Source organism: Rhododendron vialii, chromosome 1a (genome assembly GCF_030253575.1).
Source record: "Rhododendron vialii isolate Sample 1 chromosome 1a, ASM3025357v1".
Taxonomy (NCBI): Eukaryota; Viridiplantae; Streptophyta; class Magnoliopsida; order Ericales; family Ericaceae; genus Rhododendron; species Rhododendron vialii.
In genome coordinates this window covers 3,165,377-3,181,114 of record NC_080557.1, presented here as the reverse complement: position 1 = coordinate 3,181,114, position 15,738 = coordinate 3,165,377, and the positions used below count along the sequence as shown (strand labels likewise).

The following is a 15,738-nucleotide window of genomic DNA, read 5'->3' as shown; positions in this document are numbered from 1 at the left end:
CAAAAAGTAAAAAATTATCACCGAAACCTAATTTAAGTCCAAGAATTTGGGTTTCGGTCATAATTTTTTATTTTTCTAATTTTTTTTGTCGGAACGAATCAATAATCCACAAAAATTTGACGCAAAACTAACAAACGTGCAAAAATTTGATAAAAGACAAAAAAAAAATATTATCCAAAAATCAAAGTGGCTTTTTTTGAGAAATTTGGCCCAAAAAAATCTCAAAATGCTTACTCGAGGCTCGTGTAAGCTTTTTCCAACACACTATTATTGAAAAAAATCTAGTGAATTAATTTTCTACTTTATTCTTTGATGAATGAAATTCTCATGGTGGACGGTGGGGCTTCTTTCTCATTTAACTCATGTGTAAAGTTTGAAGTCTTGAAGATAACATAACTTTTTCACATGCTTCTTACATTCAAATCTAAAAGTCATTGAACAATTCAAACAAAAAAGGTGTCACAATGGCTAGTCAAATTGGTTAGTTGCATTGATTGGTTGTGATGCACTTTGGCATTAGTCCCATCAGCTTGATTATAGATCTTCAATAAAAGTAACTTCTTTTTTTTCAATTGTTTAAGAGTTAATGTCATAATTTAATCTTCAATAATCTCTCAAGTTCGAAAAGTGAAAGAAAAACATAGAGGAAAGTGGAGTGAGAGCGGGGTTTGAACTCCCACAAAATAAAGTGTTCAATTATCTGCTTTATCAATTAAGCTATGAGGCAACTTGAATAGAAAAATTGGATTAAAAAAAAACTTGAATAGAAAAATAAACAGTTTTTTCTTTGTTGTCTGTGAGGTTAACATCTTTAACTTATTTCACTGTAATAATTTAGATGGCACTTTTTCGCTTTAGTCATACAAACTGCTACTAAATAAAATCAAGTTTATGTGTATCGTCTAAAAGTGATCTAGCACGGCTAAAAGCAACCAATAACTTTACAAAAAGTCTACCACCACAGTACAAATACACACACTCGCATGTGGGTCCCACACACTGATGTGTAGTGTTTGTGCTTGTGCTTGTGTAATTATTTGTAGTTGTAGAAAAATCGATAACTTTATGGAAGAACTTGGGTTTGTGTGTGTGTGTTTAAAGGGTTCACTCTACCTCTTCCTAGTCAGCAATTGCCTAGGTGAGTTTGGTGTGTGAAATTACACTCTTGCCCTCCTTCAAAAAAAAAATTACTCAGTAACGTTCATTCTTTTTGGGCTTCCATTTTTGATAACTCAAATATCTAGGAAGTTTACACTCACTTCAATCCAGCGCGACCAATTCCACTGCACAAGGGTTCTAATTAAAGCTAGAACAAAGTTTTGCGTGGACTAACCCATAATAATGTCATTCTTAAGCCAGAACATATCTAGTTTACATTAATCATCCAAATCAAATTTACTAATGATTTAGGCAATGTTTGGAACTTGTGGAAAAGAAAAGAAAGGAAAAGAAAATAAAATGGGAGGAAAATCAGAGGAAAAAGAAAGCGAAAATTTACTATTCTCAATACTTAAAATTGTTATTTTTTTTTCTCTTTCTCTCTCAATCAAACAATAGGAGAGAAAATTTTTTAGTTTTCCTTTTTTTTCTTTTTCTTTCTTTAAGTTCCAAACAGTTTTAATGTTGTAGCAAAAGAAAAATCTCATGGGATAGCTTTCTGCAACAAATCTCTGCAACTCGCTTTCCCTTTCACACACACACGTTTTGTCTATCACTGCAAATACAAAATGTCGCGATGGAATTCATGGTGCCATCCCAACAAATTCTATCCACACTTGGCGGCTACAAGTCAGAGGGAGAGAGAGAGAGAGAGAGATGCCCCACGGGTGTGTCTCGAGTTTAATATAAAAGGCTCGGTGTAAAAGGGCCCCTGGTCTTTGGCATTGTCTTTCCCACCACATCTCCAGTAACCAAGAGAAGGGGTAGGGTGCCCCTCCTCTGAACCATCTATCCTCAAGAGTGGTGGGTTCTTGTGGGTTGGAGTTCTTGCAATATCTTGCCCAACAATGGCTTGCACATTCGCTGATTCAAGCTTCCTTTCATTGGTACTCTCTCTCTCTCTCTCTCCGCCCTTTGGATTGAGTACTTTGGTGAGGAATGGAGAAGTACAAAAATGATATGTCTGGATGGCTAAAACTAAAAGGCTCCCCTTTCTAATCGCACAATTTCTCATCATGCTAGTTTTCATTACTGCTTGTGATTTTAATTGCAGGGCCACCAACAAAGACTAAATCAACGCCATGGTTTTGCCCCACTTAAATCACCAGGTTTGATACTCCGCGGTTCTCTCCTTCAGACGACCCTAAGTACCATTTGGATTTTGGGTTTTGCCTTTTTCTTTTACTTCCTCCGTCCCAAATTCTGTCTGCAAAACGGAGTATTAAAAATAAAGTAATTTTTTCAAGAAAAGATTCAAATTTTTTTCACAAATTAAAAATACTCATTGATATCTCGTACGTAAGTTGTTAAAAAACTTTTAATTTTTTCTTGCAAAAATTGTATTATTTTTAACACTCCGTTTTGCTGACTGGACAAAGAATTTGGGACGGAGGGAGTATCTTTTTGGTTTTGTTGGGGATTTTGACCTTACTTTATATCATTCATATAGCTTGATACAAGTTGGAGTTATTAAAAGTTCTGATTTTTTTTAACTGAATCGTGATTCGTGGAAACAAATTGCACTTTAGTTTTAGCAAAAACTCTCCATTAAATGTGTTAGATTCCTTAGAGGGGTCCAACCTAAAGCAAATTAGCAATCAGTGGATTAGGCTCTAGCTTATATTAATCAAGTTTGGGTGGCTTACGTAAGCGATGTGGGATAATTGATAAGGTCTAACACTCCCCCTCACGTCCAATGGCTGCAGCCAGCCCGTGGTGGTATAGATTGACCAGGTGAGGGAATTGACACCGGGCGGAGACTCGACCAAGTGAGTTGAGGCCACCCAAGACCTAGGTCTGATACCATGTCAGATTTGGAGATTCCACCTAATCCAATTGACAATAGGTGGTGAAGCCTCTAAATTACATTAACCAAGCTTGGGTGGCTTACGTAAGTGATGTAGTTGCCCCGGAGTGTTCAACTGTTGAGGTTGTAAGACCCTTGGATCTTGTTTGAATACCTCCACTCCTATACTACCCATATGTGGGTGGTTTGGGATGAAGTCTAACAGGATGTATTGGTGAGGTTATTTTGTAGATAGTTTTCTTTTGAATCTTTTATCTATATTTGATGTATAATGTGGATCCAGATTACAAACGTGGAACATGCGATCAACTGCCTGTTTTTTCTTATTAGTGAACATGTTAAAAGGATTTGTCGATTTGATATCTGCTGTGACTTGGGTTTCTCATTTTGAATTGGTATTTGAGATTTGGGGCATAAGTTAATTTCTTCAATCACAAACATTACCTGTTGTTTACGAAATGCTTGAGCATGAACTTTGGCCTCTTACCCTTTCACAGGTGAAGTGATGGTTGCTACTTAGTTGTGGGTTTGTTCCATTCTTTAGTTTAGTTGTTATCGATTCGGTTTCTGCTTTCACATGAGTTTTCCAATTGACATGTTTATTTACATTAAGTCTATACAAAAGATACTAACAAAGTTGGAGTAGGGCGGATTCTATGCTACTTTCAAACATATTTATATTTCGATCCTAAAGTTTTGAAATATGTGTCAGTACTTTTAGCACTCATCTGGTTGGGCAACTTCTTTCTGATATGATTATTGACAGGTATATGTTATTTCAAGGGGAAAAATCTACCCACAAAAAGGGTCAAACGCCAAAGACCTTTGTTTCCGATAAAGAGGACTACAATTGTACGAGCTGTGGCAGTTCCAGTTGCTCCATCTCCAGCAGATAGCTTACCATCTCCAGCAGAGAGTGCAGAATATAGAATTCAGTTATCCAAGACATATGGTTTTAGGCAAATTGGAGAACCACTTCCAGATAATGTTACTTTGAAGGATATCATTGGTACCCTTCCGAAGAAGGTGATTCCACTTGAACTAGTTAATCGTTATGATGCTCTGTACTCTTTACATTAGGTTTCAATACGAAGTCAATATATAGCCTGTATGGCTTTCCCACAAAAATGACATGGCTAAAACAAAATTGTGAGTCTTGGCCCTTCAACTAAAGTCACTAAACCAATCTCGCTCAAAATTCATTACAAAGTAAAGAGAGCAATGTTGTTCACCCTCGCCTTGGGAGAGGGTAACTTTACCCACATATGATGAGGTATGTTCTGAGTTTCGATCCGGTAATTAGAACCGCTTATTTTGTATTGATTGATTTATTAGGAGACCATGCAAAAATTCAACTCAATCGAATATCGGCAAGTATTTCATCGAAAATTCTAATTCTTGGGTTTAGAACGGGATAAAGCAAAAGGGGGTTTTTTTGATCAAGGAGCTATTAATAACAACCGGTTGGGCTAAATTTTTGTGTGGTCTCCAAACAAATCAATACATACGAAATGAGCATAATTACCGAATCGGCAGCCACAACATTCCTCACCAAATATGGGTAAAGTTACCCTCTCCCAAGGTGAGGGTGAACAAAATTTTTGCTCAATCTATTACTCATGGAAAGGACATTATATACTTTCTTGTGAGTACTGCAAATAGTTCCATGAGCATGAACAAACAATGCAGAATTCACAATGTTTAAGCAGTTACATGGAGTCCAATTGATTATCGAGCAAGCCAAAGCTTGAAACTAGCTGTTTCCTGAACAAAACTTATCTGTTGGGCTGTTTCTTGCTTCCCTAATTCAGTTTCGATTTTTCTGCCATTTTCAAAGTGAGGGTTTGCATTAGTTTCCAGCATGCCTTAAATTAATCACGACAGTGACTAATGCCTCACATATATGCCTTTCTAGAATTGGAAGATAAGTAGTCTTTGTACCTTTCAAATAATCTAATGCCTCTTTTTTTTTTCTCTTTAATCAAAATCTTAAGGTGTTTGAGATTGATGATATGAAAGCATGGAAGTCGGTCTTAATATCTGTCACTTCCTATGTCTTGGGTCTATTCATGATCTCCAAATCCCCATGGTTTCTACTTCCTCTGGCTTGGGCATGGACTGGGACTGCAATCACAGGGGTTAGTGTTGTCAGCTAATAAATCTTCAAGGATTGCTTTTTCTAACTTATATGCCCCCTTGTACATCCGGCCAACTCTTTTTATCTGGTTCCTTTTTCTTCTCCCTCCATCGTTAAGTTCTTTGTTATAGGCCATGATTGTGCACACAAGTCATTCTCAAAAAACAAATTAGTTGAAGACATTGTTGGGACTCTGGCCTTTTTGCCGTTGATATACCCCTATGAGCCATGGCGTTTTAAGCACGATCAGCATCACGCAAAAACAAATATGTAAGTAACATATACTTGTCATCCCTTATGTCTATGATGAAAATCCCTCTTGAGTTTATTTTTTAAACAATTTGGTTATGTTATCATTCATCAACCATGTACTAAAAGGTGGACGCTTTTTTCTAGTCATGACAAGTTTGTTTCTTTTATACCCCACATTCAGGATAGGTAATTAAAGGGACTAGTCCAAGAAGAAATCAAATCTCGATATATGCAGAACACAAACTTGATAAAGATATATTCTCGTATATGACTGCAATAATTTCGTATTTTACTTTTCAAGTGACATCTAAAACAAATGCGCTGCTGAGCCGCGGTCTGAGGAGAAGGGAGGAGGAGGAGCTAGAAAAATGAAACATTAAGATAGTTACTTGAGCCTGATGAGACCCATAATTCTCACACTACTGAACAAGGGATAAAACTGAATGGCTCACTAATTGTTCAGTATCAAACATGTGCTTCTATTCTCCACTCTCACATTTCTGTTTAAAAAATCCACAATGGGTGCTTGTGGATCATCAGTACAACTATTTTGTATCCTATTTCATCTTTACTTTTACCTTTATGTTATACAACTTCACACAGCTGTCCCTTGTTATTCCAGGTTGTCCGAAGATACAGCTTGGCATCCTGTTTGGAGAGAGGAGTTTGATTCATCTACAGTTTTACGAAAGGCAATTATATATGGCTATGGCCCATTTCGACCTTGGATGTCTATAGGTCACTGGTAAAGTTGATGAACGAAGCATTGTGATATGACAACAATTGCAATTTTTCTTTGCTTTCCCATGTGTTTTTATGGATTTTTGAGCAATCCAACTTCATATGTTTCTTTCTCTTGTATGTAATTAAGTTATTAACAGTATCAAGGATGTTATTAGGTTGATGTGGCACTTTGATACAAAAAAGTTCAGGCCCAATGAACTAAAGAGGGTGAAGATAAGCTTGGCTTGTGTTTGTGCATTCATGGCAGTGGGATGGCCATTGATTGTCTACCAGATGGGGATCATGGGATGGATCAAATTTTGGTTAATGCCATGGTTGGGTTATCACTTTTGGGTATGTGTAGCTTCCTTGTCTTTTTCAAATGCTTCATCAGTTCCTTGTCTATCTCAACTGCTTCTGTGCACGCGAATGATAATTATAAATTAATGGATTGTTTGGTACTTCAAGTTATTAGGGAAATAGCTATGACTGTCTTGAATATTTCGGGATACATGGGTACTGTTTCTGTTTCTGGTCAAGTTGTCAAAAAGGTTATGATAAGTAGGACAAAACAGAATATATGGCATGTCGCTTTGATAGTTGTTGCTGAAATAATGAAGAAGTGAAGACAAAAGGCTTCGGCATACGAAAGAGTGAGTTCTGTCTTGGCAAACGAAAGCGTGAGTTCTGTCTTGGCATACGAAAGTGAGCAATTTAGTTATTTAGAGGTGATTATTAACAATGAGGATGTTGGATGATGTGACCATGAAAGTAGAGTGGGTTGTCAGAAATGGAAGGGTGCTTCTGGTATTTTTGTGTCTTACGACATACCTATCAAATTGTTTTTATAAAACATCTATAATACCTCCAAAATGTTGTGCCAATAAAAAACAACAAAGCAATGAAATAAATATAGCTCAATTCAGGGTGTAAGACGGATGGTGGCAATATCAAGAGGAGAGAATTGGCAATGAAAATATTGGTGAACTGGTACGAGTCAGCTTCAATCGAAATTGTTGAGAGAACAGACTATCACGGTTTGGTGATTTTGGTCCTCCAAACGTAGACGGGTTGCTGCAACTGTAACAAAGAGTGATGAGACAAATGATGATGGAAATTGCAAGGGTAGGGGAGGGCCTACCACGTGATGTTATTAGGATGATTTCAAATTCATGAATTTAACTGAACATGTAGCCCTACGTAAATCAGGGAGGGGAAATGGATTGGTGTAGCCAATCCATGGGGATGCTAAACTTTGTTTGGTCCGGTTTGGTTAACAAATGAATCTCGTGAAATCCTATATGAAAAGTGATATGCCCTAATTTGTGCAGTTCATTGTGAATTTCAAATTGTTTTCTTTTTTCCTATGATTTGTAGATGAGCACTTTCACGATGGTCCATCATACAGCTCCCCATATACCTTTCAAACATTCAGATGAATGGAATGCAGCACGAGCTCAGCTCAATGGGACAGTTCACTGTGATTATCCTCGTTGGTAATTATTCCTTTTGCTGTAATTTGTTGTTTCTCTCTTCTCTTTCAGATGCATAACTACAAGGTTCAGGTTACATGAAGGAATAAAAGATCTCTATTTTAGTTCTTCCTTGAAGGGCAACGGGTACATTGTCCTCCCTCAGGGATGCGGTAGTTCGGCATTTTTTTTTTTTTTGCTCCAATTGATGGGTATATTTGTTCTTGTGTTCTATAATGTCTTGCATGAAGGCCGGACTAGAGAAATTGATTGCACTTTCACGAATCGAATGCAATTATCCTGTTATTACTAATTAGGGTGTTGTGTTTGAGATGATTAGAAATGTCTCAATTTTGTTTGAGAAATTTATACTTTTCAACATTACTTTCTTTGTAAGCGGGAGCCTGTGCACTGGATACGATTTTTGATACTTTCTTTCTTCTGGACAGGATTGAGACCCTTTGTCATGATATCAACGTTCACATCCCTCATCACATCTCTCCTAGGATACCAAGCTATAATCTGCGGGCAGCTCATCAGTCTCTCCGCGACAATTGGGGAAAGGTATGTATCATTTTTTGTAGGTTTTTGCTATTTAATGTCGTGTTCAACTTGCTCCTTTGTATTTTTGCTATTTAAAGCACAAACCCCAACCTTCGAATGATTGCTAAACATTTGTCTCCCCCATCTATCCTTGCACTGCACACAAACAAAGGTGAATCTATTATGGAAGTTGGCAAAGTGATAACAATATGGAATACTTATATAGGAAAATTTAATTTGTTCATGGCGCCAAATCTCTAATACGGTTACTGACAAACACGTTCTTTCGTTTCGTAATTTTTTTTATGCCGCCGCCAACAGTATCTGAACGAGGCTACTTGGAACTGGCGTCTAATGAAGACCATATTGACAGTATGCCATGTTTACAACAAGGAGCAAAATTATATCCCTTTCGATGAAATCGCCCCCAAAGAGTCCTATCCGATAACCTTCCTCAAAAAGGTGATGCCTGATAATGCTTGATACATCGCTGCGCCACATGGGTCCGATGGTTCTTTCTTATCTGCTACTTTTCTACTTTTTTTGGTCAAAATAGTGGGAATGCTTTCCCAAACTTTATCATGTTCTTGCTTCATGTTTCACAACTTTCTGCGCCACATCTGAGTTAAAGAAAAAGCATTGTAGCCTGTAGGAAGCTTCATGGAGATCTGCATTTTTGCCTTCTAGTGATTATGGAAAACACTACTGCTGAATTATTTAAGATCAAATTTTGCCGCGTGATGCGGATTTTTTTTAATTTTATTGAAACTCTACCTTTTGGTGAAATTAGTGCAATAAAATTTGGACTATAATACTGTTTGTTTCTGCAGAGGTTGATCTAGTGTCAAACTATAATCTTGTAATCTTTTATTGGGTGAACGCACTTTACCGTGTGACACTGATTTAATTATCCCAGATTATCTTATAAAAATATGCATCCAAGCAGTGTTCTAAAAGTCGTCTGCCAAGGCGCTTGATAGTGGTCCAATGCCTAGATTAGACAGCCAACTAGTCGGCGCCTATGTCCCCGCCTAGGCGCTAGGCGGTCGACTAGGTGCTAGGCGCTGTTTTTCTGCGCGACTAGCGCCTAGCAATTTTTAGAACATCGCATGCAAGTTCAATGTTTTTATGTCAAGCCAATGATATCCTTGGCATAATTTACAAATCACAAAAATGATGGAAATGTTCAAATCTACACTTGAATAAAACTTGTTTTTCTAGTTCCTAGTGAACTGCCGTCCGTCGATAGAGTCGAAGCAAGTTTTTTATATTGTGTGGGGCTAAATAAATTGGGATTTGTTTCTTGTCTAGAAGTAAGAACATAATCCAATCTACTGCACTTGGCTAAGCCCTGGAAAATTGCACATAGATAGAGGGAGTCTTGTATTTTTAGTGCCAAAATTGAACAAAAGTAGGGGGACCCTTTAAACAAAGGATACCTATCCCAGGTTTCCTTTACTGGCAAAGGCTCAAGGCAGGATGTTGGTTTAGTGGTCATGGTCTGGAACTTAGGGGTTTGCTCTAGCTTAATTTCTCAAGTTCAAAACTTCTCAGGTGTTATCAACTCTTTAGGACCAGTACATATAGAGTATGACCCCCGCAAGTGGGTGGTGTGATTTGTCTTTCAGGATTAGTCGAGGTGCTCTTGCCGAGACACCTGAGCTGAAAAAAAGACGAGTCCTGATTTTTTTGATGTAGGTGTGGTTATCACCAGATTTGGTGCCCTACAAAAAAGCTCATGATATTCAAGGTTAAAAAGTGTGGTCTAAGATCTATGGCAAAAACTGACACATCAAACTGGAAATTAAAGTAAAGCAAAACCCTAACCACTTTTCCCTGGTGAGCTACTTCAAACTCTGCCCACCAGCTCCGCAGTTGTAACTGCTCACATGCACTAAAACAAGAGCAAAAGAAAATAAAGTCCAAAACAGAATAGGGGAGGCTTGTAGTGCACAAAAACAAGAGCAAAAGACCAAGGGTGGTTAAGTGGTAAAAACTTGGACTTGGTTAGACAAGATCCAGGTTCGAGTTCCCGTAGTCCCTTATTAGGACTAAACATACTCTTAACATCACTAAATGACTTTAGCTTCGGTCCTGATGTAGTGGTATCTCATACACATAGTAGTATGGCGTGACGGGGCAAATACTCTATGGCTACACTTAACTTGTATGTGAATGCATCAACAAGAGGTAAACAGCTAGTTCAACATCCGGTTGTTAAGCAATCAATTTCATTCCTTTGTCATATATGTAAGAAAGTGTATATCCACAAAACTGACAAAACCCTACAGACATACATTGGTTTCTAACTAGTAAGCATCATATAAACTTCATCTTCTACAATCTAAATAAACAAACTGAAAACCCCTTTAGATCGAAATACCAAAACAAGACAACCATTGAGCCCGGTTAGGCTACAGGCGGCGGAGGAGTCTCCCAGATATCGAAAACATTCTCCTCACTATGAAGAGCAAAAAGCCGATCGCCGCCAATCGAGAAATCGCAAATCGAACCACCAAAACTCCGGCGAAGCCTCGATGTCAGCACCCAATCGGGACCCGAGAACACTGAAATGCTATCATTCATCGACGAAAAAAGCTGGCCCTCATGCAAAGCCAGTTTAGGGTAACAAGGTTCCTCAGGCATTTTCCCCTTCATTAACCTACTCCTTGAGCACCACCTCACACTCCCAGCACTGCTCCTCAAATCCATAAACCCTAAATCCTCATACTCATTCACCACACACATAGAAGCACTCTCCTCCATTGCAATTGCATCCCGGACCCGCCTCTCATCGGTAGCCGGAGCACCGACGTCCGACCATGACCAAACCATGTTTTTATCCCTAAAATCCAACAGACTGATGTAACAGTTGTCCTTCCTAGGGAACAAAGTAGCAACCAACAAACAGTTGGTGTTGTGCAGCCACTGCAGCCTGTCTGCATCCCCCAGTGACCACCCAATTGGCTCATAATAGAAATCTATCTGTTTTCCAGTGATTTGGTCCCAAACACCAATCCCATACTCATTGCTCCTCCCTTTGCAGCTAGAAAACATCTTGTTATCTGAACTGAAACTCAATGCACCAGCTGTGTAGCTCTTCACTTGATCCTCATGGGTGACCTGGTTGACAGTTACATGAATTTTTGTTAGAATAATTACTAAAAATAAAAAAAATTAATTCTCTCAATTTCATAAAAGAAATTATACACATCTACGACCTTTAGTACCTCTTTTTTTTTATATAACCACGACCTTTAGTGCCTTTTTTTTTTTTTTTTTGATTACCTCGACCTTTAATACCTTGATGTAAACGTTTTGCCAACACTTTTAAATAAACAAAGCTTTCATAATTATGATCATTCATTACTCATTTGGTTCAATTGTCTATTTGCTCAGAGTAAGTACACTGGTGTGCCAAATGCTCTGCCAAAGCCAGAATTTGCCATCAAAACTGGAAAAAGGAGCCCCCCACTGAGAGCTAGGAGAATTGTCGTTGCCAAAATTTTGGCACAGCTATTCTTGATGCCAAATTAGGCAGCAAAAATGGCAAAGCCAAAAATAACACACCATCACAACCACCAATTGATCCCTACATTTCTTTCCCAGGGAGATGAAAGCAGAACAATAAAAATTTGCTACTGAAAAGTGAAAACAAATTTTGGCTTTTACACAGCAGAAAAATATGAACTTATTTTGGCAACACTCTTTTGTTTAGAGTTTTTTTTTTTTTAAAATAATAAAAAATCATGCATACTGTGTCTGTTTTTGGTATTTTTCCTTATTAGTAAATAACCAAATGAGCCATCAAAACACAAAACCAAGCAATCATTTAACTGACCTCAAACCTATGCCTGAGCTCCCCTGTAGTTGCACTAAACAGAGCCGCCCCACCGCCACCGCGGCCCAGCCGCTCGCAAGCGGTGACTGCCACCGTCTCCGAATCGATCCAACCAACATCATTCACCCTCTGATAATCAAGATTTATCAGAGGGTGCTCTTGAAGCATCCAATCATAGACATGTACAACACTCCCATGTGCCACGCAGCATCCACCGTGGGGCCCGGCACGGATCGCGGTCCCGTCTCCGGGCGCCTGTCCGGGGACCGACCGCGAAAACCGGAGCCTGTTCCCGTCGAACGGGCCCCACTTGGCGGACCTGACGTGGTCCAGGAGCCCATAAAACAGGGCTTCTCTGTATAGGAGTTTTTCTGGGACGTGCGAAGGAATACAGAGCTCCCCTGTTCTTAAGAGGTCTAATAGAACAGCAAAGCAATTAGGGTTCCGATCGATGAAATACTCGTCGGAGTTTTGGGTTTGGAGGTTCCAGTTTTCGTCGAATAACGCGCCGAAGAAGGAATTCCGGCCGCCGTTGGCGAGGGTTGTGGCTGTGGTTTCAAAGATTTTGCCTCCCACATTGAATTTCACTCTGTCTTTTTGAATACCCATTGTTGATTTTCTGAAGAATTGGGGAGACCCAGATGGGAATTTGGATTTGGGCGGCCAAGAAAAGGTGGGAAAGTGAAAAGGGTGGAATTTGAGGAGAAATTGACGGTTGGGAGAGAGATGATCGATCCAAATTTGTACTTACATGAAATTCAATGCCCAATAAATTGGGCAATCCCAGATGGGAGTTTGAATTGGGGGCCAATAGAAAGGGGATACAGAATTTCAACCTCGAATTTGTGGAGAAAGTGCAGGTTTTAGGGGGAGGGAAATGATTGGTTTCCGAGAAAAGCGGGTGTGAAAATTGGTTGTGTTGTCAAAAGAAACCGAATTCAATGAACGAGTGGAAATTCGAAGTTGGCCGAAGTCTCAAATTGAGGAAAGGTCAACAGCGAAAAGGATCAGAAAAATTGGGGGGAGAGAGAGAGAGAGAGAGAGGGAGAGAGAGAGATAGCTAAATTAAAACAACACGCATAAGACCTGATATTTAGAAACGGGTGAAGAAATTGAATTGCTCTTGAAGCCGGAAAAAGTGGGAACAGATCGGAGGAAGATTTTTAGTGAGAGAGAAATCAGAGCGAAATGGTATCTGGGTAATGAAGATTTGAGGGTTTGGGAGGTGGGTTTTTATTCTTGTGGGATTTGGTGAAGAACTGTTAGGAGAATTTGGAGGGGTTGAATTTCAAAACAAGCGGAGTTGCTTTCTGATCTCACCTTCTCTCTCTTGGCTTCGCGTTTTCAATAGACTCTCTCTCTCTCTCTCTCTGAGGTCTACCAATGGTCCACACATAATGCGGATGTGTGGACCATCACGTCGAAACTACAAAATTCTCAAATACTTGTTTTATTGAGGCCTAGAATCGAATCATCGTTATCACGTCAGAACTACAAAATTCTCAAATACTTGTTTTATTGAGGCCTAGAATCGAATCATAGTTAATTGAGGAGCAAACCCATCAACCAAACTAATCCTTGGGAGGGTCCACTTTAGCAGTTTACTACTGTAAATCAATGCTCTGTGGGGGGTTCACGTTAGCAATTAATCCTCCTGTGATTTGGGCCCTTGGATGGTATTGGAATTTATATCAAACTTATCTCTTGATGCCATCTGAAGGTGGAGGTTTTTGGGTACTTAGGATAGGACATTGGAACCCTTTGTAGGGCACCAATATGTCCCTTAACTTAGGGAAATTTTTGGGTGCTAGATGGGTACCACGTCACTTGGTCGATGTGATGCCCAAGCAACACATTCGAATCGTTCAAAAGTGTATTGGACGATTCAAATTGAAACACTCTCTCCTCTTCCCCTCTCCTTTTTCTCTCTCTAAATCCGAGCCGTCCAAAACCAAAATGGACGGCCCGGATGTGCTGAGCGAGCACCACGTGGTATCCGCTCAGCACTGAAAATCTTCTCCTTTACTTAATCTAAATTCTAGAGAAACCATGTTTGGTGAGATAGTTTGCTCATGTCCCCCCTCCATAGAGACCAAGGTTCGAGTTCCAAGAGGGGCGGGGTTTGAATTTTCAGTGCTGAGCGGGTACCACGTGACACTCGCTCAACACTGAAAATCGTCTCATTTACTTAATCTAAATTCTAGAGAAACCATGCTTGGTGAGATGGCTTGCTCGTGTCCCCTTCTGTGGAGACCAAGGTTCGAGTCCCAAGAAGGGAGGGGTTCGGGGTTTCAGGAACTTTGAGCCCTCGTTGCCTAACTTCCCACTAATCCCCGCAAACTATAAAATAAGGCAAAAAAATAAATAAATAAGTAAATTCTAGGGTAGTTAAGGGCTGTTCATCAAGTCAGCACCTTGGGTCTTTCGATGGATTTTAATTTCCTTTGAAAATGAGCCCAACAATGGAAGCAAATGTCATGTAGAGTAGGGAGTAGTAATTTTTATTTCAGTATCGAACCCCTAAAACAATTTTTCCGAATAGTTTTTTCTTTTTTTTTTCGGGCGAAAGTCAAAGTTAATAGTGTTAATTGTAGTAATTAACAAGGTTTGAACTCCAGTCCCAAGGATTAATCCAGTGGTTGGTGGATCTCCCCACTCAATTGATCAATGTTTGATTCTTGAAGTCAGGCCACAAGCAAAAAATTTCATGTGGATCCGCCGAGTCCTGACATGAATGTCGTTCCTTAGACCAGACCGAGAAGGAATTAGTCGAGGTGTTCGTAAGCTGGCGTCTACTAGTACATGGCGTCTACTAGTACTGGAGAACCACTCCACTTGCAATTGTTTGGTATAGTTGCTCGAACTATTTCATTAAGTATTAAGTTTTTAAGAAAATTCCTTCTCATAAGAATTAACTACATTGTGAAGAAAATTACTATTACACTAACCAAGAAAGTTAGTGGGGAGAGCCAAAACCCTTTACTTATTTGAGACTACTTCAAGATAGGGTTTTTTTTTTTTTTCTTTTTCTGGTAGCCCTTCAAATCATGCTACTAATTAGGGTTATAATCAACATCATTTCATAATAATTATTTGATAGAATTGTATTATATATATATTTTATGTACACGTATATCCATAATTATGTCATATTCAATGGGTTATGTCTAATATAATATCTTACTTGAACAAAAATCTTGATTTGACCCTTTATGGCTATTGATGTGAAAACTCTCACCATTTTGTAAACTCAACATCGGTCACTATTCCTTTTCCGAATAAATTATATAGTATTTATTAACAAATTAGAAAGTAACAACAATAAGGTAAACTGTATGTCTAGATTCAAATACTTGATGTTATGAATTTTTATGTAAATGTTACTATGAGTTTCTACGCAAATATTATGAATTTAAGATGAATTCCATGAAATTCATATCGAAAAGTAAAACGCTAAAATACAAATGTTTGTTGTTTTGCACTTTGACTGAACATGAAAATTAAATGTCTTTGTAAAAAAACAAATCAAATATCGATGAATTCTAAATAATAATAAAAAGTCTCTTCGGGGTTTAAGAATTTGTGAAAAATTTTAGAGCAGAATAGTTATTTTGGAAAGATAAGAAGGAATTATTTTCAAGGGATAGATTATGTTTCTTTAGCTTTTCTATTATTTTCATTTTCTTCATAATCACTCTACAAATCCATGAGCCAAACAAAACGTAGCCCTTTTCTTTTTTCTTTTTTTCAACCTGGACTTATTTGAAATGTTAACAATTAGAACGGCACCGAATTGTTCATTTCT

General features: G+C 38.6%; 2 protein-coding genes across 2 annotated transcripts; one reads left to right on the top strand and one right to left on the bottom strand.

Moving 5' to 3' along the window:
• Positions 1–1,750: 1,750 nt before the first annotated feature.
• LOC131303541 (omega-6 fatty acid desaturase, chloroplastic) lies at positions 1,751–8,917 on the top strand. Its single transcript, XM_058330444.1, has 10 exons — positions 1,751–2,045; positions 2,213–2,267; positions 3,732–3,991; positions 4,960–5,103; positions 5,221–5,372; positions 5,977–6,099; positions 6,254–6,431; positions 7,455–7,573; positions 7,999–8,113; positions 8,414–8,917. Exons 1-10 carry the CDS (start codon positions 2,007–2,009, stop codon positions 8,573–8,575), a joined length of 1,347 nt encoding a protein of 448 aa, XP_058186427.1. The 5' UTR covers positions 1,751–2,006; the 3' UTR covers positions 8,576–8,917.
• Positions 8,918–10,306: 1,389 nt separating this feature from the next.
• LOC131303534 (BTB/POZ domain-containing protein At2g24240-like) lies at positions 10,307–13,349 on the bottom strand. The gene is made up of 2 exons (XM_058330434.1): positions 11,934–13,349; positions 10,307–11,215 (listed from the first exon to the last, which is right to left on the bottom strand). Exons 1-2 carry the CDS (start codon positions 12,540–12,542, stop codon positions 10,502–10,504), a joined length of 1,323 nt encoding a protein of 440 aa, XP_058186417.1. The 5' UTR covers positions 12,543–13,349; the 3' UTR covers positions 10,307–10,501.
• Between the last annotated feature and the right edge of the window lie 2,389 nt (positions 13,350–15,738).